This window comes from Taudactylus pleione, unplaced genomic scaffold (assembly GCF_031769625.1).
Source record: "Taudactylus pleione unplaced genomic scaffold, aTauple2 ptg000016l, whole genome shotgun sequence".
Lineage (NCBI taxonomy): Eukaryota > Metazoa > Chordata > Amphibia > Anura > Myobatrachidae > Taudactylus > Taudactylus pleione.
The window spans coordinates 36,880,723-36,904,000 of NW_028284418.1; the positions used below are offsets into that span (position 1 = coordinate 36,880,723).

At 48.5% G+C, this 23,278-nt stretch overlaps 1 protein-coding gene across 5 annotated transcripts in view; it reads left to right on the forward strand.

Moving 5' to 3' along the window:
• SEC31B (SEC31 homolog B, COPII component) overlaps nucleotides 1-23,278 on the forward strand; it is a 187,181-nt gene that overhangs the window by 45,121 nt on the left and 118,782 nt on the right. For all 5 annotated transcript variants that reach the window (XM_088475642.1, XM_088475644.1, XM_088475645.1 and 2 more), the window contains exons 6-9: nucleotides 28-168; nucleotides 12,333-12,475; nucleotides 13,080-13,179; nucleotides 18,185-18,346. In XM_088475642.1, the coding sequence (XP_088331768.1) occupies nucleotides 28-168; nucleotides 12,333-12,475; nucleotides 13,080-13,179; nucleotides 18,185-18,346 (546 nt within the window). The remainder of the gene's footprint in view (nucleotides 1-27; nucleotides 169-12,332; nucleotides 12,476-13,079; nucleotides 13,180-18,184; nucleotides 18,347-23,278) is intronic.

A 23,278-nucleotide genomic window follows, 5' to 3' on the forward strand; every position in this document is an offset into this window, starting at 1 on the left:
ATGTCATATTTTCTTGTTAATATGCAGCCTGTAGAAGACATCACCGCTATTTCTTGGAACCAGCAAGTCCAGCACATCTTATCCTCTGCTCACCCTAGTGGTAAAGCTGTAGTATGGGATCTCCGCAAGAACGAGCCTGTAATTAAAGTCAGTGACCACAGCAACAGGGTAAGTACAGGATGCACAGTTTTAAAAGTGTTGACTGAGCTCTTTATAAGGTCCTGACCATGGTGATGTTTTTAGGCGTCTACAAGCCCTACGTTCAACTCATCCAAGGCTAGTGTGTGACATATCTCATAGTGCATAGGAAAAAAAAACTATTTTACTTACAATACCTTTAATGTAAGTAATTGTAGCACAGAATCTACAATTACAGTCAGGCACTCATGGTCATTTGTTACTGCAGCAAATCTACAATCTTCTCACTATTTTTAGAAAAGGGATTGAATATATTTTCAGACACGGTGCAGTGCAACAATGATTGGACTTAAGCTGGGTACACACTGACAGATATATTGACTGATCCAATGATTGGTGAATATATCTGGTGCCTGTCGGCTGGTGTTTACCAGCGATATGTCTGTGAACGACGTCATTCACACCTGTGCTGCACAGCCGATGGACAGGTATATATGCAGACATATCAGTAAATCGGCAAGTGTGAACGGGCGATCAGCCAACCGCCCGTACACATTCAGCGGCAGCCGCAGAGAGGGGGACGGACCTGGCCCCAGGCCAGCGGGACCTGCGGCTACCTGGAAGATGATGGTCGTTCAGTATATATGAACGACCTTCATGTACAGATAAATCTGCAGATCACTCGATAGGCAGTAGGTTAGTTTGCCTACTTTGTACTCCAGGACTGATTTGTACACCTTTCCTCTGGTGTTGTAACGGTGTCTTGTATATACAGAGGCCTTTCAGTTGCTGTGGAACTCTCTCTGAGATACATAAAACAGATGAGCACTGGACAGACCATGGACACTGGACTATAGGATGTGCTGCATCCACTGTCTATCCAAAGCTCACTGAATGCTAGTGTGCCCTCTCAATGTTCTCAGACTCCTTTTTGCATTGTCCCATATTTGATTTTTGTCACATTTTCCACACATCACAAAAAACAATACACGTAATATACAAAGTTAATAAACCTTTTTTAACAGCTTTTCGTTCAACAATCAATTCACAGATAAATAACAAATGTGTTTCCTGTTTAAACGTTTTTACATTTTAAAGTGAATGTGGCCATAGTGCCATCTTATTAATTAATAGATGTATTTGTGAAAAGCTCATTAAGCACTTTATCACACGTTTGTTTTTCCCCATTATTACAAGTATGAATATATTTGGTATTTACAGATTCTTTATTTTTAAAACGATGACACATTTCTATTTCGCTCAGGCAAATGGGTTTGATATTGCTGTTGTTAGGGACAGATAGCATTTCTTTTTGTAACATTTATATAAAAGGCTATTACATTTTTCCGTTTTATGAGGGGGAAGAATGGAAACCTATAAAAGAAGTAAATTATCCCTTGACTTGACATATAAAAATGAATATATAACTAGTGATACTGCATATATATGTCCCAAAATGTACTTTATTTATTTCGATTGCAGGAACCCTGAAATAGGAGGGTAATTATGGTGTTATAGCCTCTCATTGTTTTCAGTACTCTTCGTACATTGCCTTGTTAATTACCCGCACTCTCCACTCTTGTTCTCCCCAACCACCACTACCGTCCTTTTTGGCACTTGGCAACACACAACTCCTAGCAATTCACTGCGGCAAGTTCCCCATAAATATACTGTATTTAATAGATAAAACACCATCGCCTGCAAACATATAACAGCATAGAATAATATATGTATTCTTCACCATTACTCATGGGCATGCATCACTTACAGTATATTGCAATTCTATTTATTCCTTGTCTGCATCTGTCAGGGCAAGTCTTCTGACTTGTGCGGGTGTGTGTGTGTGTATCTCGCCGCTCTGCCTTTGGTCTTTGGCAGCTTTCTGTTATGTCTGTGTGCTGCTTTATCTTGGTTGCTCTGTTCCCGTGTCTTCTCGTTGTGTGTTGTGTTACTGTTCCTGGTGTGTGTACACTCTGTGTGTAGTTGCTTTCTATGGATGTAGTAAGAGGGAGGAACACTGTTCTGACTCTTAAAGCATGCGGTACAATCACGCCTGTGTGACCACCTCATCGTATAAATACAGATGTATTCCACATACGCACAATGGTTTTGTGCCACTTTCTGCTGTCCCACAAACCTCTATTAGCATACAGCACAAGCCTATAAATATCCCTAGTGTATGTATAGTTTAAAACCAAAAGTACTTTCCTGTGGAGACCATATTGAGCCACCCTTTTTTATTTTGTATTGACCACAAAGCTGTGTAAAGCCTTTATAGGTGAGCACTCGGACAGCGAGCTGACAGCTGCACTTCAACTTAAGAACACTTTAACATTATTACCTCTGATAACAGGTTCTTTTAAATGAAATCATCATTGTAGCTTTGAGGAGTACTCAAGAATCTAATACTGATATGATGTTTTATTTCATTTAAATTGCTTTGCAATTGTATTACTTCATTAAAAGTACCTCCAAACACTTCATCTATCAAGTGCCTTCTTTTTATATTGCTTTCTACCTCTGAGCCATACTCCTACTTTACTGACTGGTGTGGCAGCAATCAGGGCTCTGCTTATTATCACACATACAGGTGCTTTCCCCCAATTCCCTGGTTTAAATGGTGGCACACTTATGTATCTGTTCTTTACGTACAGTGCTAACATATGGGTTTACACTGGGGAGATAAGGTCCCAGACTTTTTTATCCATTGGTGCCATGTCAGTTGGGGGACAAAAATGACTTTTAATATTGGGACATGACCCTGCACATATTAAAGGTAGTTCCACAATCTTCTGAATACTGTAGTGGGCTTCCAGAATACAGATTCAGCAACGATAGATGTGGGATTCGCTGCTGTATTGTTCTGCAACTAATCCCATCTGTGATAAACAGCTTAATAAAATCTGTCAGTGTGAAATATCTGTGTCCATGATAATGATAGTCTGCATTGTATATTGATGAAAATGGGGAGTCTGCATAATAGGGGTGTACCACAAAGGTTATCCTTCTTGTACCTCACTACTAGTACTATGGATCTCCTATAGCACAGTACTGTGGGATATCCTTCTTTTACCTCACTACTAGTGCTAAGGATCTCCTATGGCACAGTACTGTGGGATATCCTTCTTGTATTTCTACATCAGGGTCCATAGGGTATCCACAGGATTCCTTGGGGTATAGGTGATGACGTCAGGCATCGGGCACCATAGAGTTAAGTTTTCAGCCTCCCAGGATGCACTAGGGTCCCCCTCCTATACCCCGCCCCCGAGCCAAGGCATCCCAGTTTCGTTTGGTGCCCGGCCGGAGTCGGATGCACCTGTTAGAGGGGGGCTAAGGATAGCCCCTGAAGTTTTCTTCAAAGCAGCTGTGGCTGCTCATCTGGATGTACAGCATGGACAGTCAGTACTGACGTCCATGCTGTCTTCCCTACACCCCGTCGGTACCAGAACGCCGGTACTGATCCGGGGATGCTGGTAAGCATCTGGGGTCACAGCTAGCGGTGACCCCAGATGTTTGGGACCATGGCCGGATCCAAAGGGGCAGCAGGTAAGCAGCGGGGTCCCGCGGTGGGACCCTGCTGACACATGGTCCAGAGTCCCCAGGCAGGGGGCTCCCTGGGGACTGGCTGCAATGTGGAGCCAGGTACCTAACCTGCGCTTCCACTACCCCCCTGGGACAGCGGACCGTGGCTGAGCGGTAGCGCTGCGGCGTCCCAGGGGTTAAATGCATGCCAGGGGAGCGCGCCTTCCCTGTAACACAGCCGGAGCCTCCCCCGCTGCACACAGCCTTCTCTGCTCTGCTGACTGGCCCTGTGACAGCGCTCCTCCCCCAGGCCAGCCTCCTCTCTGCTCCTCGGTGGCCATCTTTCCTGGAAGCATGGTGAGCGCTGCTGGACGCTGATGATCGGTGGCATCGCGGTCTGGGTCCCCCGGCATACCTCTCCTCCGTTGGCTTAAGGTCTGTGTATGCAGCGCTGTGTCCTACCAGGCTCTGTGTCTGCGTAGTTGAGAATCAGCGCTGATAGTGCAGGAATTTATTTCTTTGCATTGTATGTGACTTCTGCTAGCGTCTGCAGTTAGTGGTGTCGTCACCCATGCAGGGTTTCCCGAGACAATTGATGGTACCCCACAGTCTCCCTATTTCCCCTCCCCAGGTCTCTCAGGAGCCTGCGTGGGTTAATTCACTGACAAGTTTTGTACAGCACTTGTCGGAGGTGTTACAAGGGGAGTCTGTGTTGAGGCCACATAAGTGGCCGTTGGCGTCTCTGTCCGCTCCTTATGAGGATGACGACGTGACGTCTGATGATGGGGAGATTCTGGATCTTTCTGACCAGGAACCTCTCCGTACTAAAGAATCGAACGCTAGGTCCAAGGTGTATATTCGTGGACTTATTCGGGCAGTCCGCACAGCTTTAGTGATTGAGGATGAAGATCCTCCGGTGTCCAAGTCTAAATATGCCTTTTTTAAGGGTGACGCCACAGTGTTTCCTCTTTCGGGTCAGTTAGTGGACCATTTAGAGGAGGCATGGAAACATCCTGGCAAACGGTATCAGCCTCAGAGACGCTTGGCGGTGGCTTATCCGTTTGCGGATAATTATTTTTCTAAGTGGGAATCCCCTCCACAGGTGGATTCTCATGTGACACGCCTAGTTCGTAGTGCCACATTGCCCATGCCCTCCATGTCTTCCTTGAAGGATGCTACGGACCGTAAGGTGGAGATCTGCCTAAAGTCCGTTTAGTCCCTTGCGGGGGGGGGGGGGCAGCTAGGCCAGCTATGGCCATTTGTTGGCTAGCCAGAGCTATGGAGCGCTGGGCTGATAGTTTGGAGGCGTCTTTCGATTCCGACTGTTCGGCTGAACAGACCGAGTTGATAGGCAATCTCCGGGATTCGGCCACTTATATCAATGAAGCGGCTTTGGATATCAGTACCCTGGCGTCTCGGATTTCTTTGACAGCTGTAGCTGCTCGTCGCACCTTATGGTTGCGATCTTGGAAGGCGGACGCTGATTCCAAAAAGGGCTTGGAAGCTTTGCCTTTTAATGTCCTATTTGGTCCGGATCTGGACAAAATTGTAGCCACGCTGGCGGCAGCCAAATCTGCATGTCTCCCGTCTGCTGCAGTTCCTTCCAGTTCAGGTACGTCGTCCTTTCGGCCTTACAGGGCCCAGGGTAGGCCTAAAGCACAGTCTTTTCCCCGTCAGGCTGGCCCCAAAAAATCGGCCAAGCCCCGGAAACAGGCCTGGAGTACCAGACGTCCGGCCCCTAAGCCAGATGACAAGCCTGCGGCCTGACGGTCCGGGCCTCCCTTTGGGGGATCCCAAAGTGGGAGGCCGCCTGCTGCAGTTCGCCCAGTGTTGGTCGGTTACCAGGACAGACACTTGGGTTCTCGAGGTGGTTTCTCACGGGTACGCCCTCTCCTTTCGGCACAGGCCCCCGTCTCGATTCTTCACCACGGGTCTCCCATCAGACCGGAACAAAGTCTTGGAACTGCGGAAGGTTTTACACAGTATGCTCCAGGCTGGAGTTATAGTGCCTGTTCCATTCTCCCAGAGGGGCCAGGGTTTCTATTCCAATCTGTTTTTGGTGCAGAAACCCAATGGGTCGTATCGTCCGATCCTCAACCTCAAAGCACTCAACAGGTCTTTGCGGGTGCCGAGGTTTCGGATGGAGACCCTACGGTCCATCATTCTGGCGCTGGAACCTGGGGATTACATGGTGTCGTTGGACATACAGGACGCTTACCTACATGTCCCTATTCTTTTACGCCATCAACAGTTCCTCAGGTTTGCAATCCGCAGCGACCACTTTCAGTTCCGGGCGTTAGCTTTTGGGCTGGCGACAGCACCACGTGTATTCACCAAGGTGATGGCGGTCATGGCGGCTTCCCTGCGGCTGCAGGGAGTCCGCATGTTGCCGTACTTGGACGACCTTCTGTTGGTGGCAGGATCTCCAGAGCTCCTTCTACGCCACTTGGACCTGACCATTGCAGTACTGCAACGGCACGGCTGGTTGATAAACTGAGACGGGATCAGGGTGGACTTCTGCCAGAGGATTCTGCACCTCGGAGCCTTATTGGACTCCGGACAGCAAAGGATCTTTGTGACGGGGGAAAAGATCTCTGCCTTGCAGTTGAGGGTGCGCAGTTGTCTGCAGAATCGCCGTGTGTCTCTGCACTCGGCGATGAGGTTACTGGGCTCCATGGTGTCAGTATTCGACATGGTGGAATATGCCTAGTTTCACTCCAGACCTCTGCAGCAATTGATCCTGTCCAAATGGAATGGACTGCCTCAGAGTCTAAAATCCCAGACGATGGTGCTCACTCCGGAGGTTCGCCTGCCCCTAGCCTGGTGGTTGCAGACGACCCATCTCAACAAGGGTCGTCCGTTCTGGGTGGCGAATTGGGTCCTGTTGACAACGGACGCCAGTCTTCGGGGCTGGGGAGCAGTCACGGGTCCACACTTGTTCCAGGGCAGGTGGACTCGGGCGGAAGCAGAGCTTCCAATAAACATCTTGGTGCTCCGCACGGTTTTCAATGCTCTCCAGCAGGCACATCGGGTTCTCCAAGGTCACCCAGTGCAGCTCCAGTCGGACAACGCTACCACCGTGGCCTACATAAATCGGCAAGGAGGTACCCGAAGTCGGGCGGCTCTCGTAGAGGTGTCCCGAATCCTGGTTTGGGCGGAGCGCCATCTCCCGGCCATATCAGCAGTATTCATCCCGGGAGTCCTAAACTGGGAGGCGGACTTCCTCAGTCACCAGGATGTTCATCTGGGGGAATGGTCTCTGCACCAGGACGTCTTTCAACTTCTGGTGGACAGGTGGGGTCTTCCAGAGATCGACCTCATGGCGTCACGGCACAACAACAAGTTGCCGGTGTACGGGTCTCGCACAAGAGACGAAAAGGCGTCTCTTGTGGATGTTCTCTCCATCCGGTGGACGTTCCGGTTTGCTTATCTGTTTCCTCCGTTTTCCCTTCTTCCACGGGTAATCAGGAAAATCAAACATGAATGAGGGCACGCTCCTGTTGATAGCTCCCGTGTGGCCCCGGAGGCACTGGTTCTCAGACCTCCAGGGACTGTCTGTGGACTTTCCTCTGCGGTTGCCGTTACGCCCGGACCTCCTGTCACAGGGTCCTTGTCTTCACCCGGACCAGACTCTGCTGTCTTTGACGGTGTGGCTGTTGAGACGGCCATGTTAAGGTCCAGGGGGTTTTCCAGCTCTGTAGTGCAAACAATGCTAAGGGCTCGGAAACCATCCTCTGAAAGGATATACCATCCTGTGTGACATACGTTCTTCCAGTGGTGTCGGCCGAGAGGTTATGCTCCTCGGGAGTTCCGTCTGTCTAGAGTGTTAGCTTTCCTACAGGTGGGACTGGACCATGGGCTTCGCCTTGCGTCTCTGAAGGTGCTGGTGTCTGCCCTATCTGTCTAGTTCCATCGTAGGATTGCTGCAATCCCTGATGTGCGCACCTTTATGCAGGGTGTTCTCAGAATTCAGCCACCTTTTGTTCTACCGGTAGCGCCTTGGGATTTAGCTGTGGTCCTGAGGGCTCTCCAGGGACCGCCGTTTGAACCACTGGGCTCAGTGGACCTCAAATGGCTGACAGCTAAAACAATTTTTCTTCTGGCCATCGCTTCGGCCAGACGCGTTTCTGACTTAGGGGCTCTCTCATGTAGACCCCCTTTTCTGATTTTTCATAGGAACTAGGGCCCTCATTCAGAGCCACTCGCTATTTGCGGTCGTTCGTTCTAAAACAAGGGGTGGCTATTCAAATGAACCGTTCGCTGTTTGCGGTCTGTTCACGCCTCTAGGTCTGAACGAGCGAACAAAACTTGCGTTCGTTTTTTGGAAAAATACGCCCCCTGGCCGCTCGCATCCTACGTCATGTCCGCTATTTATTAGATTAATCGAGTACATCGAACAGGGTATGAGCTGCTTGCTATTTTTGTGGTTGGTTTTTGCTACCACAATTTTGCGAGCAGTTCTGGCTTTAAATTAACCCAGTGACGTGGTCAATGACGCTGCTGTTTTAAATATGCACACCCATAAAACGCCCGTTTTGACCTTTAAGCACGCCTGCGATCGGATCTCCACTCCCCGTTTTCAAGCACCTTCCCCTGTTTCCACCCACATACGCCTCATTCTGTCACTCAAAATAGCAGGCATTCGCTATTTTGCGAGCACACGATTTTCAGCCGCACTGAGTGGTTCGCGCATGCGTATTTCGATCCGTACGCATGCGCAGTTGGGCAAACATCGTTCGGAGCGAACGAGCAGCCACTTGCGTCCGGCTCTGAATCAGGGCCTAGTTTCCTTCCTAAAGTTGTTTCTAGTTTTCACATCAACGAGGAAATCGTTGTGCCGGCTTTTAACTCATCTGATCTTTCAGTGGGTGAGGCTTTTTTGGACATTGTGCGGGCTTTAAGGATTTATGTTGACCGCACTTCTTCGTTTAGGAAGTCGGACGCCTTGTTTGTCCTCTATGGCTTCCGTAAAAAGGGTTGGCCTGCTTCAAAGCAAACTTTGGCAGGCTGGATTCGTATGGCCATTTCTGAAGCTTATCTTCATGAAGGCCTTCCGGTTCCTTCTTCTGTGAGGGCTCATTCCACTAGGTCCTTCGTGGGTTGCTCGACGTGGTGCCTCTGCAGTCCAGATCTGCAAGGTTGCCACATGGTCCTCTGCCCATACCTTTGTGAGGTATTACGCGTTTGACACCTTTGCCTCTCAGGATGCTTCCTTCGGGCGGCGGATTCTCCTTTCAGCACAGGAGCATCCCCACCCTTAAAGGATACTGCTTTATGACATCCCCAAGGTATCCTGTGGATACCCTATGGACCCTGATGTAGAAAATATGAGATATGGTAAGAACTTACCTTTGTTAACTCTATTTCTACGAAGTCCATAGGGTTCCACAGGACCCCCATCCTGTCGCTCCTGTGCTGCAGATGGGCTTTGCTCTGGTCACCGGTTTTTCCGTCTCCCTCTGGTGAGAATGTGATTCTTGTGTGTCCAGATCTTTTTTCTCTCTTCCTTCTCCTCCTCCGGCCTATGGCTTGGTACGTAACTGAGATGCCTTGGCTCGGGGGCGGGGTATAGGAGGGGGACCCTAGTGCATCCTGGGAGGCTGAAAACTTAACTCTATGGTGCCCGATGCCTGACGTCATCACCTATACCCCAAGGTATCCTGTGGAACCCTATGGACTTCGTAGAGATAACAAAGGTAAGTTCTTACCATATCTCATATTTTCCCTGCTAGTGCTAAGGATCTCCTATGGTACAGTACTGTGGGATATCCTTCTTGTATTTCCCTGCTAGTGCTAAGGATCTCCTATGGCACAGTACTGTGGGATATCCTTCTTGTATTTCCCTGCTAGTGCTAAGGATCTCCTATGGCACAGTACTGTGGGATATCCTCCTTGTATTTCCCTGCTAGTGCTAAGGATCTCCTATGGCACAGTACAGAGCCTTAACTAGACTATTTGGTGCCCTGTGCCAGAAAGAGCATTGGCGCCCCCCCTCATTTTTCAAAGGGACATAATGCGCCCAAAAAAGGGGAAGGGCCAGGGAAGAGATGGGGGAGGCCAGGAGATGCTGGGGATGAAATAAGAGGAAGCTACAAGTGAGAATGATAATAAACAGAAAATTGAAGGCCCAAACAGCGCCCCCTGATCTGTGGTGCCCTGTGCGATGGCACCGGCTGCACTACCCTAGCTACGGCCCTGGCACAGTACTGTGGATATCCTCCTTGTATTTCCCTGCTAGTGCTAAGGATCTCCTATGGCACAGTACTGTGGGATATCCTTCTTGTACCTCACTGTTAGTGCTAAGGATCTCCTATGGCACAGTACTGTGGACTATCATTATTGTATCTCGCTGCTAGTGCTAAGGATCTCCTATGGCACAGTACTGTTGGATATCCTTCTTATACCTCACTACTAGTGCTAATGACCTCCTATGGCATAGTACTGTGGGATATCCTTCTTGTACCTCATTGTTAGTGCTAAGGATCTCCTATGGCACAGTACTGTGGACTATCATTATTGTATCTCGCTGCTAGTGCTAAGGATCTCCTATGGCACAGTACTGTGGGATATCATTATTGTACCTCACTGTTAGTGATAAGGATCTCCTATGGCACAGTACTGTGGGATATCCTCCTTGTACCTCGCTGCTAGTGCTTGGTGCTGTGCAGCTCTCTTCCCTTCAAACTTCCGCTTGCATTTGTCATTGCGCTGCTGTCCTCATAGACTGAATCCGAAGTGCCCATTGATGTGTCACTATCCTCTTCTGGCTCAGACTCTGAACCATCCACACTATTGTCCATAGACCGTAGCAACATGGTGATACAGTGGTACTGCCTCATAGTACAGTACAGTACTTGGACCATGGGTTCAATTCTAAGAAGATACATACCTGTGTAAAGTCTGCAGGTTCTCTGATTTTTTTTTTTACATGTGTTTCCTCCCAGAGTTCAAAAACATACTGGGAGTTTAATTGTATTCTGACAAATGGACCGCAGTCACCGCATGTGTTGCTAGTGTGTTTGAACATTTGTACTGCTGTACTGCAGGGACCAATGTAAGTGAGTAAATATTCTCAGTACAGTTCTGCATAATATGGTGGTGATATCACATTTGGCACTATACCATTTGTTTAGTATACAAGACCTGTATAGTATAGTGTATCTACTAAGAAATCCTTATTCAGAGTTAGGTGCTAATCCAAAAAGAGAAGCAATTTGTACTAAATTTGTACCTTTCCAAAATCATGTTGCACAGCAGATGGGAAGATTTACAATGTATAAAGAGATTTAAAATTGGGAATGGGTGTATCATAGTTTAATTCTAAATTTCAGTGTAAAAACAAAGCTGCCACAGTGTTTGTTCACTACATACATAAGCAACTACTATTTTCCCTGCTTGCAAAAAAAACAAATGCATTTTCACCCCTTGCTGTTCAACATGGTATGTTCCAGGAGCAAATTGCTCCTGTTCTTGATTTGCTCCAAACTCTAAATCTGGCCCTAAATTTCTGTAGTATAATTACTAAACAGTATCTTTAAAATTAGATTACTTACTTTAAATGACTAATGACATTAAATAACTAATGATTGAAATGCAACCAGTAAACTTCCCATAACACACCGATCAGCCATAACATTAAAACTACCTGCCTAATACTGTGTAGAACCCCATCGTGCTAAAACCATCGAGGCACAGACTCAACAAGATCTCTGAAGGTGTCCTGTGGTATCTGGCACCAAGACGTTAGCAGCAGATCCTTTGTGTCCTGTAAGTTGTGAGGTGGGGCCTCCATGTCTCGGGCTTGTTTTTCCAGCTCATTCCACAGATGCTCGATTGAATTGAGATCTGGGGAATTTGGAGGCCAAGTCAACACCTTGAATTCTTTGTCCTGTTCCTCAAACCATTTCTGAACAGTTTTTTTGCAGAGCACATTATCCCCCTTGTCATGAAGGGCTGTACTTGGTCTGCAACAATGCTTAGGTAGGTGGTTTCCCAGCAGAGCATTACCCAGAACATTATGCTGGGTACACACGGTACGATCTGCACAACCAACAATATCACTGAACGATTTCCCTTGGAACTTTTCTGTAGTGCAGGACAAACTATATTGGGTGTACACACTGAAAGATATCTTTCAGTGAAGGCATCCTGCCACATCTCTTAACATGCAAATCGTGATGAAATTGTCCAAGTTGGCTTGCATGTACGGACGACCATAGATATCGATATCGTCCGACGCACATTGTCGTTCGCTGCATAAAAATGAACAATATGAACGATATCGTTCATAAAAATCGTACTGTGTGTACGCACCTTAACACTGCTTCCACCGTTGACATTTTAACGAGATAATCAATGATATTTGCTTCACCTTCTAGTGGTTTCAATGTTATTGTCGACCGGTGTATGCGTATTGTGTGTGTGTGTGTGTGTGTATAAATGTATATGTATGTATATACCACTAAATAATTATCTTGCGAACATTGAACTGCTACAACAGATAATATAACCTAATTGTGTATAGCATAGCTAGCTTGGTAACATTTAACTAGGAAAAGAGGTTGTGAGTGTTCTGCTTGATTTCTATCCCAATCCTCTGAGTAACTCTGTGCTGTACTGACGTGCTTAGGTCTTCAAAATATGTCTTTCTTAAATTAATTTGTTCTTCCCAGATGCACTGCTCAGGAATGATGTGGCACCCTGAGATTGCAACTCAGCTTGTCCTCTCCTCTGAAGATGACCGACTACCAGTCATTCAAGTTTGGGATCTACGTTTTGCTAGTTCCCCTCTGAAAATACTGGAGAATCACACAAGGTAGTGCTGGAGCGTGAACCATAGACACATCCTCTGCTCCCAACCGTTACACATCTGTGTGTTTTCATTTCTAAACACTACCTCATAGCACAGAATGTGACGTAGTGGACACTATTACTTCTAAAGCATTTGTATTTAGAAATGTTTGTAAATTATGTTCCTCATTCTTATAAGCTGGGTATACACTGACAGATATATCTGTCCAGTCTGTCTGGTGGAAAGGAAAATCTGGTCTGTCTTCCAGGGTTTTGAAGCAAATTTCTATTGATATTTGCTCCCATACATTACCAGATATTCCTTCCCACCAGACAGATTGGACAGATATATCTGTCAGTGTGTTATACAGTGTTATGGCTTAGGTTGTAAGGAAGGAATTGTATAAAATATACACAATGCAATGTAGACCTATATCGCCAAGCACTGAGGTATATCTGGGAATTTGTTTTTTTATTAATGTTACTATTCACGAGTAGTTAATTGCCGCAGAAATTGCTTTGTTTGCGATTATGTAATCTTTTCATTGGTTAGTACACATGAAACTACCGAGGTACTTACAATTGTATAACTGCACATTTTAAATGGCTTCTTGTTTATTTGTATATAGGGGCATTCTATCAATTTCTTGGAGCAAAGATGACCCAGAATTACTTCTCAGTAGTTCCAAAGACCACCGTATACTATGCTGGAATCCAAGCACAAGTGAGGTCTGTTGTTTTTATTTTATCTGCACAAAAATACTTTTTCTAATGTGCATAGAACACCAGCACTTATTAGACTTATGGTTTCCTTATAATTGGGAGGTCTGATGGAGTACATATTTTTCACTGATTATCATTATGAAGCTTGCTACACTATTCTCAGTTTCTCTTTCTTCTATGCTGGGGGACACTGGACCATGGGTTGCAGATGGGACTGTAGGAGCTGGCACTTAACTAACTAAACCTGTAGCTTTAACATTAAGCTCCTCCCCTCTGCAAACCGATCATGGCAGTGTAGATTAAGTGCCAGTGGAGTTAAACACGTTTTAGAAGGGTTGCTCTGCAAGCCCTAGTAGCTATGGATTGTTTTGTATTACTTTGTAATATTTATTTCTCTTTATTAGTGAGGTACTGTGCACTGCTTCCAGCAACGCACAGTAAGAGTGTATCGGCTGTGGGAACTGCGGCGGGGGAGGATGTCACTAACTAACAACACCCCTACAGTACTCCGGTCTCTTAAGAGACCGCCTGGGCCCGGGGACAGTGCACACCCGCACCCTGGTAGAGGATGCAGGGTGTCAGCACTGTCCCGGATGGCCGCACCATCTTGCTGGAATTTCTGAGCGGCGGCTGCTACAGGGTGAGCGTCAAACACTAGCTGCCCGTCTACAGGGCATACCAAGTGGTCCCCCCCCCCCCCCCCCACCTGCTACACGGCAGCCAATGGTACAGTTTATTGGCTGCGTAGGACACTGCATCTGAAGCCGGCCTTGCATCTGCCTTTGCGGGAGAAGAGTGCAGATACAAAGGGTCCACAAGCTCCTCTCCTCTGCTGCTGTTAGCCTCTCCAAGGAAGGCTAAGTATTTGTATTTTTACCTGGTTGTTGGGATATGTGCAGTTTCCCAGTGACTTGTGTTTTTACCGGCTACCTATGTCCGCGTTTGCCATTTTTTACTTGTAGCCAGTGTAATGTGAAATTAACGCGTGGACAGTTGGACTCCGGGGAGCTGTGCACAGACTGTCGAGGTGGGGACTAGTTGCACGCAGGCATCGGAAGCACCACGTCCGCTCCAGACGAGCCAGCGTGGGCACAGGCTATGGGTCGGTCACCAGCCAGTACTTGACCCACCCTGGCTTCGTACCACGGAGCGCACAGCGGCGGGATTTGAGAAAGTTTCCTCTTATATGGAACGGTTCTTTGAGGATGCTAGCGCTGTGCGAGGCGCATAAGAATCTTCCTTCTTCCAGGTGGTCGATAGACGCTTCGGTTCCCAAGGAGGAGGAGTGTCTACTTCCAGAGGAGCAGCCCTCTTTGGGTCAAGGTGTAGAAGACCTCATTACTTCGGTGCGGCAGTCCCTGGATTGCCTGGACTTGGATACACAAGCACAAGTGGTGGAGCCATTCAAGCATAGGCGCCAACAGGAGCGTACACACGGTCAGATTTGTCAGATGAACGACTGAACGATTGAACGATTTGAACGATTTTACCAAAGTTTTGAACGATTGAACGATTTTTGACTGCATTAAAATGAATGGAATCGTCCAAGTCTGACTGCAAACCCATCAGATGTCAGATATCGTTATCTGACAAACGGGAACGCGCATCGTTGATCGTCCATCGTTCAGGCATGTCAGATATGTCAGATTTTCCTTCAGATATGAACGACTGAACGATTTTTAAATCGTTATCGTTCATATCTGAAGGAAAAATCTGACCGTGTGTATGCACCATAAGATTAATTGCTCTGCTTCCTCGGATCTCGTCGAGGAGGCATGGAAGGCCCCAGTTAAGAAGTTCTCTGTTCCTTGCAAGTTTGCATCTCTTTACCCTCTTCCACCAGACCATGTCACTAAGTGGGAGCAACCTCCCAAGGTTGATGCGGCGGTAGCACGTTTGGCTACACAAACTGCTCTCCCAGTCCAGGGTTCGGCATCCTTTAAGGATCTGCTGGATAAGTGAATGGAAGGTCGCCTTAAGTCCGTTTTTATTGGTTCCGGGGTTGTTATTCGCCCTTTGCTGGCCTAAGCGTGTGTGGCCCGAGCCATGGAAATATGGGCCGACAAACTCGTTGGACTTCAGGGTAAAGAGATTCTTTACTGGACTTGGCGGAACAGCTTCGCGGGGAGGCTGAATATGTGTGAGGCCATTCAGGACTGCACCCAGGTGGCCTACACGGTTTTGGCTACGGCTGTCTCGGCTGGGAGAGCGCTCTGGATCCACGCCTGGGATGCCTACATTCTTTGGAATCTCTTCCCTTTTGGATGGGGAGTTCTGTTTGGCACCGAGTTGGATTCCATTATTGTCCAGGATACCAGGGAGGAAAGCACTTTCCTGCCTGTGGCTGCCTCAAAACAGCGGGGACCGCATTTACATGCCTTTTGCTTCCCTTTTTGAGGGGGAGCGTTTACTAGAGGTCAGTCTGCCCGACGCCGGTTTCCCCAGCAAGGGTTTGGCTCCTCGGGGCATGCACTCGGGAGCCAAGGCTCTGGAGAAGCCTAGCGCCTGACGGGGTCTCTGTCCACCCAGTCTGATCGCGGGTTGGCGGACGCCTGGTCCAGTTCGGGGACCGGTGGGTGTAGTCGACGGCCAATGCCTGGGTGCGGGGCATCTCTTTCCGCGGTTATGTCATTGACCTCAGGGGTATGCCTGTATGTTTTTTTGCAACTGCTTTTTCCCGGGGCATGGAGTAGAGGGTGGCTTTGGACCAGGCTATCTATTCCCTGCAAATTTTTGGCCTTGCTCGTCGACAGGGACGCGTGCCTGCACGTTCCTATTCGGGCGGTTCATCACTCTCTTCTCCGGTTCACAGTCGGCTCGGCTCACTATCAATTTTATGCCCTGCCTTTCGGCTTGGCCACAGCCCCATGAGTGTTCACAAAGATCAAGGGTGCGATGGCGAGCCAGCTGCACAAGGACGTTATCACAGCCGTTCCTTATTTGGACAATCTGCTTGTGAAGGCAGATTCAGCTTCCCAGTTGCAGGTACATATGGACTGCACAGTGCAGGTGCTTTAGGATCACAGCTGGATCCTGAACTTCAAAAAGTCTCACCTGACACCTTGCCAGCGCCTGCTGTTCCTGGACGTGATCTTCGACACCTTTCTCCAGCAAGTCTTCCTGCCCGAGTCCAAAGGCCCGGACCCTTCAGGATTTGGTCACTACGGTACTGTTGGTGCCTCGTACGTCCATCTGGCTGTGCATGAAGCTGTTTGGTATGATGGTCTCCACTTTTGAGACCATTCAGTACGCTTGGTTTCACTCGTGGGAATTCCAGTGGGAAATTCTCAGGAATTGGTCAAGGCGTGCAGAGGATCTCTCATCTCCGCTTTTGGTTCTGTCTGCGAGCACCTCTGTTGGTGGCTGGTTTCCGATCATCTGCTCCTTGGTCACTCCAACCTGGGTCATTGTGACCACAGATGCAAGTCTTATCGGTTAGGGCACTGTGATGTCAAGTCTTCATCTTCAGGGTCATCGGAGGCTGCCCTACCAATCAATGTGCTGGAGCTCCGCGCCATCTATCCCGGCCGGCCAGTGCGGATTCAATCAGACAACTCTCTGCAGTGGCGTACGAGAATTATCAGGGCAGCACCAAGAGCGTTGGAGCAATGGCGGAGGTCTCTCCATCTGGAGGTCTTCCAGCAATTGGTTTAGAAGTGGGGTCTTCCACAGGGGGGTATGATTTTGTGCTGGTATACCTCTCCTCCCCCCCCCCCAATTCCCATGTTACCTCGGGTACTCTGGCAGATCAAAGAGCAGCAGGTACCGGTGAGCCTCGTAGCTCCAACTGGCCGTGTAGGTCGTGGTATGCCGCCATCCAAGATGATAGGGTGATTCTTTGTACGGTTCCTCCATTCCAACCGAAGGATCTACCATCCTCAAACTGGTGGTAGATCCCTGCTGGCGGCTTCCGCTGTGGTCAGATCTGCTTCTGCAGGGTCCATTTCGGCATGAGGACCTTCCTCGATTTGGCTTTAACGGGCCTGGCTTTTGAGGGGTTTTCTGCTTCCGTTGTCCGTACTATGTTGCGGGCCCGGAAACCGGTTTCGTTACACAAACACCACAGGGTTTGGAAGATCTACTTCTTGTGATTCACACATCCAGGTTTTACCTTCCTCGGTTTTTGGCCTTCAGGGAGGTTTGGAGGCCGGTTTGTGGCTTCGCTCCTTAAAATTACAAATTTCGGCTCTATTTATTTTCAGCGGCGTCTGCCCTTCTGCCAGAAGTTCTGACCTCTTTGAAGAGGGTGTTGTGAATTCAACCACCATTCAGCCGCCGGTGGCTCCACGGGATCTCAACTTAGTCCTCTCTGCTCTCAAGCAGGCTCCCCTTGAGCCTTTGGGTTCAGTGGACTTTAAATTTGTCGCTTGGAAATTGGTTTTCCTTATGGCAGTTGCCTCAGCTTGGCGGGTTTCTGAGTTAGGCACTTTGTCTTGCAAGCTGCCATTTCTCATATTTCAAAATGATAGGGCGGTTCTCCGTACGGTTCCTTCATTCCAACCGCGAGGTTGTTTCGCCTTTCCACTTGAACGTGAAAATTTTCTTTCCTGTGTTTTCCCCATCAGGGAATTCCTGGGACCGGGATGATCTGGCTCTGTTTCTCAGGTTTTTAGAAGTGGAGATGTTGCCCATAGCAACCAATCGTATTCTACTTAACATTCATCTAGCACCTTCTAGAAGATATCTAGAATCTGGTTGCTATGGGCAACATCTCCACTTCTAAAAACCAACACTTTAGTAAATATACCTCTACAAGTACAGTATTTGTAGGCGATAAACTTTTTGTTTTTTTAAATATAACCTTGTCATTTGTGCAAGATCATTTTTGCTGGCTTTTAATGATTAAACTGACAAATTGTCCACAAGGACAATTCATTTATTTTATTTTTTTTCTGTTTTTTTTTTTTAAATTTAGTAAAAGATTAGAGTGAAGATAGAGATGTTTATGTTACAGTAGCCTAGAACACCATAAATCTCAGTTTGTGTTTCTTATATTCTCTTCCCATTGTAGGTGGTGTATGAGCTGCCAATCAATAACCAGTGGTGCTTTGATGTCCAGTGGTGCCCGCGTAATCCATCAGTGCTCTCTGCTGCTTCTTTTGATGGTTGGATCAGTGTGTACTCGGTCATGGGCGGCAGCCTGGAAGCTCAGCAGAGGAGCCAGGCTAACATGGTATGTCGTGCCATTTTGTATGGAAAGAAAATATTTATTGATGATTGTGCAGCTTCTGGCCCATTAATCATAAAATCTTGCTTAATTTTGGATTCAATGATGAACTTGATATTAAGATAAATTCAGTTAGAATTAAAACCACCATTAGGCTTATCTTATCCATCTGTCATTGTGTCCTAATTGGGGGGAAACCTCTAAAAACTGCAAAGGGTTAAATTTATTGATAGTTTGGGCAAGATAGAAGCTTGGAGGGTCAGGGACCCAACGATGCAACAACTTTCATGTTTTTCTACGTCCTTTCATTCTTTTTCTAAGATTGATTTAGCTTTGTTGTCCCCTACTTTAATTCCTAAAATTTGCAATTTCTACTTCAGGGTCCATAGGGGGTCCACAGGGTTGACCTTGGGGTATAGGTTGGGAACCAAAACCCGGGCACCACGCAGTTAAAGCTTTTAGCTCCCAGGATGCACTTGGGTCCACTCTCCCTATAACCCCGCCCCCCCAGCCAGAGGCACCTCAGTTTAAGTTGGTGCCCGGCCGGAGTCGGGTCACCGTTAGTGCAGTGGGGAGCTGATTAGCAGCCCCTAAGCTTAAAATTTATTTTTAAAAAGAGTTTTATTATTTTTTTACTACTCTTCAGAGCGGCAGCGTCAGACTGTCCAATGGACGTCTAATCTGCCGCTCCTACACCCCGCCGGCGCTGCGACGCCAGTACAGATCTGGGGATCGCAGCGGGACCCCAGAGTCTGTACTAGCCGGACTCTGGAGGAATCCCTAGGCTGCTGCCGGATCGACGGGGACAGGTAAGTCGCGTGGTCACCGCTTGCGGTGATCCACGTGTGAATATGCAGCCTTATGTCTCTGGTCTCTGGGGACAGACCGGAGGCGCTAGCGGTGGCGGCGGGCTCCCCCTCCATGGAGGCATACCCCGCGTGTCCACTAGCCCACCAGGGATTATAGCGGCAGCGGGAGCCGGCATCCCGGGGGGTTAATTGCTAGCCAGGGGAGGAAGCCTTCCCTGTCTAGCGGCTCCTCCCCTCAGCTCAGCGCGCCTTTCAACACGCAGTCTGGCGTCGCTGAGCTGCTTCCTCCGCGGGCCACGCTTCTTCTGAGGTCTCCAGCGGCCATTATCTCTCGGTGGTGCTGCAGAACTCTTAGGATGTCAGTGAGCCCAGTCCCCCTGCGTACCTGGACATTGTGGGTGAGTGTACACAGCGCTATAGCCTTCCCAGACACTGAATCTGGGCAGTTGAATGTAGCGACATTGTGCAGTATATTATATGTCATGCAAATGTATGTATATATGTTTTTCTGCATTGTATGTGACTTATGCTAGTGCTGACTGTCTGCTTTTTTCACCTGTCAGTGTATATCTATCCCTTTTCTTTATCTGCCCTAATACAAGTGTACCTAGGGTGGTTCTGAGACCTTACGTATATATACTTGTTAATATTTGTGAGGTTTGTCGCATACTGTTGCGTGCTGCACGTTGCCATATTTTAGATGGAACTGTGTGTTGCATACGCTGATAATGGGTCCCTGCAGCTAATCTTAGCGTCAGTCAGGACCGGTATGGCGCTGCTTAATATTTCCGTCAAGATAGTCAAATATATCTGACCAGGAGATTGCGCACGATACTGCACCCATTATTGCTATCCTGCAAGCCATGTGCTGCAGGTATTAGTGCGGAGGATTTGACTCAGAAAGGTTTTGTATGCGGCGCCATCTGGTGCCGGGCCCCTTGCCCGACCCCTTTGGGCGGTTTATTTCTCAGGATCCTCTCCTTTGAGGATCGCCGGGCGGGCCCCATTGTCGTAACTCGCTTGTGGTTACTTCACCATACTGCCCTTTTCAACTCGGGGTATCTCGCAATTACTTGCACTTTACCTCTGTGTCACAGACTATCGCTCCCTGCCGGGGTTTTTCACAGTACATGAATTACCTCCGGTACCGCATCGGTCTGTAATTCCCCTTGCAGGGATTACCACAACGGCCACCCTGGTGGATGTCGTTTTCTACGAAATACTAAATGGCGTGATATACGCCCTGTGGTTACTTCCCAGTGGCTCTGCCGTGAACTGGAGGGTGTATTCGGCTCTTTCCCCCTCACATGGGGGGAGCCGATTTCAAGTATTATTATTCCTGCGTTGGGGCTGGTAGCCGGGTTCATTCTGGATATATAGAATGTCGATCCTGCACCTGTATCATGCATTCCTCGTTTCTGCCCAGCGGGTGGATCTCCTGGCGGGAGTCTGGCTGTCGCCAGATACGAGGGGTCACAAAGGCCTCCTGTTTCCCATTCCCTGAGGGTCCTCACAAGTAATAGAAATCTCCTTCTGGGGTGGATTTGTATGTTAATAGTCGGGTTACAGGCATTAATATGCCTCCCATCCCGGCCTGGATGGTAACTTTACCTGAAATCAATGTACTCGTTTTCAGGGTCTGTTGCCCGTCCTACCTTGGCCATCGCATGGTTGGTTAATACTGTTGCATGCTGGGCTGATGCATTTGTAACGTTTTTCCCCTTCAACACATCTGAGATTCAAATGTCTTTTGCCGCTCACATAAAATATGCAATTGTCATATGTGGGATTACCTACATTGGATGCCGGTCTTCTAACTTTCAGGGTTTCGGCTGCGTCTCTATCCGCCGCAATACCCTATGGCTGCGTCATGGGAAGGCAGAGGTGCAGTCTCCTACCATGGGGAAGATCTTGTTTGGTCCGGCCTTGACAAGATTGTTGCATCATTGGCAGTATCCCTAATGGAGAGATGCCGTCTTTAGCTACTCCCACTACATTCGGACTAACTCTGTTAAGTCTTTTTGTCCTCAGGGTCAGCCTAAAGGCTTGTTTTTTCCTAGGCTGTTGGCCTCCACGGGGGCCACCATATGTAGTACCGAGCTGTCCAGGACTTCTGGACGGCCCTGCTTCTACGCCGGAGGATAAGCCTTCAGCCTGACGGGGCAGGTCTACATCTGGGGGATTCCAGAGTGAGATACTGATTCTCAACGGCCTCTCATTGCTCAGGCGGCCTCCTCACAGGCGTTGTTACACGGGCCCTTCTTCCGATCAGGGCCTTACAAACCCAGAAAGCTATACAGCCTTTGCGGTAAGCAGAGCTATTTCGGCCAGCCTCACTATCTCAGCGAGGGACTGGTTGTTCTTTTTTCTTTCTGGGGCAGTGACTGACTGGTCCTTCATTTGCCTATACTCTGTCTCAAATCCCTGAATCACATTCCAAGGGTGCCTGGACTCAGGTGGAATCCTCCTTGCTCCATCATCCGACGTTTGGAGCCTGGGGACTTTATGGTATATCTGAGTATTCAGGATACGTACCTACGGGTACATACAGAGCCCTCTCATCAGCAGGGGTTCAGGTTTGCTGTGCCACAGCAAAACTTGCAAGTTTCAGGCTCTGCCTTTTGGGACTGTCCTTAACTCCACCGGGGTTTACCAGCTTTACGGATTTTCTGACGGTTCACCTGTTCAGTGTATCCGAATGCTCCTTTCTCTGGACGTCATCCTGCTTTTAGCAGGATCACCGAGGTCCTTTACCACCGGGTCAGGATAACCGTGGTTTTTTTCTCGGCACAGATAATTAGTCACCGGAGAAAAGTCCTCCCTGCATCCCTCACAGAGTATTCTTCATCTGGGAGCACTGCTGGATTCTCAGGAATCTGGGAATTTTTCTGGCGTAAGACAAGCTCTCCGCTCTTCAACTTGGAGTGTGCGGATGTCTACGCGGTCGACATATGTCATTGCTCTTGGTGATGCGCGGTCTCCCAGAGTGTCTACCTTTTGGGAGGGGGGAATGTGATCAGTTCCATTCCAGGCCTTGCCATAATTGACTCTTCTCCAGATGGATCGAGTTTTTTCCATCGGATCGCTGTTCGGACGATGATGCTCTCTCCGGAGGCGAGTCGGTCTCTGTCCGGGTGGCTATGGCCATCTCGTCCAGGGTATTCTTTGCAGCAGACAGTGTCTGGTCCGCATTCATTTCGGGGTAGCTGGACATCTGTCGCTTCCGCCCTGCCACTTGTTGGAACTTTCGGCTGTCTTGGGCCTTCACTCTGGCCTAACCCTTATGTCACGGTAAACCTGCATAGGTTCAGTCCAACAGTGTCACAACAGTGGCTTCCATCTAGGCTACACTGGTAGTACGGTGGCAATGACAGGAATGTCATACATTCTCACATAGTCCAAGGGTCTTCTCCTGGCCAACTCTGCAGTGTTCATTCCGGGAGCTCTCCATTGTGAAGCGGGCTTCCTCAGCCGTCACGACGTGCATCCCGGGGACTAGTCTCTTCTCCAAGAGAGGTTTCAACTCCTGGTGAGCAGAGGGGGCCTCCCTCAGGTGATTGGTCCTCATGGCCTTCTGACTCTATCACACACTACCGGTGTTACAGTCCAGCTCTAGGAGTACTGAAGCTACCTGTATCCTCCGGTCTCCCTTCTTCCTCGAGGTCTTCGGAAGTTTAATTCGAGACGGAGGGGCTTTCCTTCTGGGGGCTCCAGTTCATCCCAGACGTCACTGGTACTAGGATTTTCGGAGTCTTCTCATCGATGCTCCGTTCCTACTGCTTCACTATCTGGACCTGTTGTCTCAGGGTCCTTGTTTTTCCCTGGACCTGGATCGTTTGTTTATGACTGCGCCCCTGCTGTGGTCCTAGGGCTTCCCTGGCTCTGTCTTCATTGAGATGTTTAGAGCAGACAGGCCAGACTTTGCTGGGATCTGCCACAGACTGTGGCATACGTAATTCTTAAGGTATTGTACCTGTCGATATGATCCTCCGGTGTCCAGGATTTCCAGATATTCTGGCATTCCTGCCGGCTGGCTTGGGTTTCACCCTCGGCCTGGCCTTCCTGACAGTGTGGATCTCTACACTGTCGGTATGGTTAAGATATGGAATTGCTCCACCCTGGTATCCAG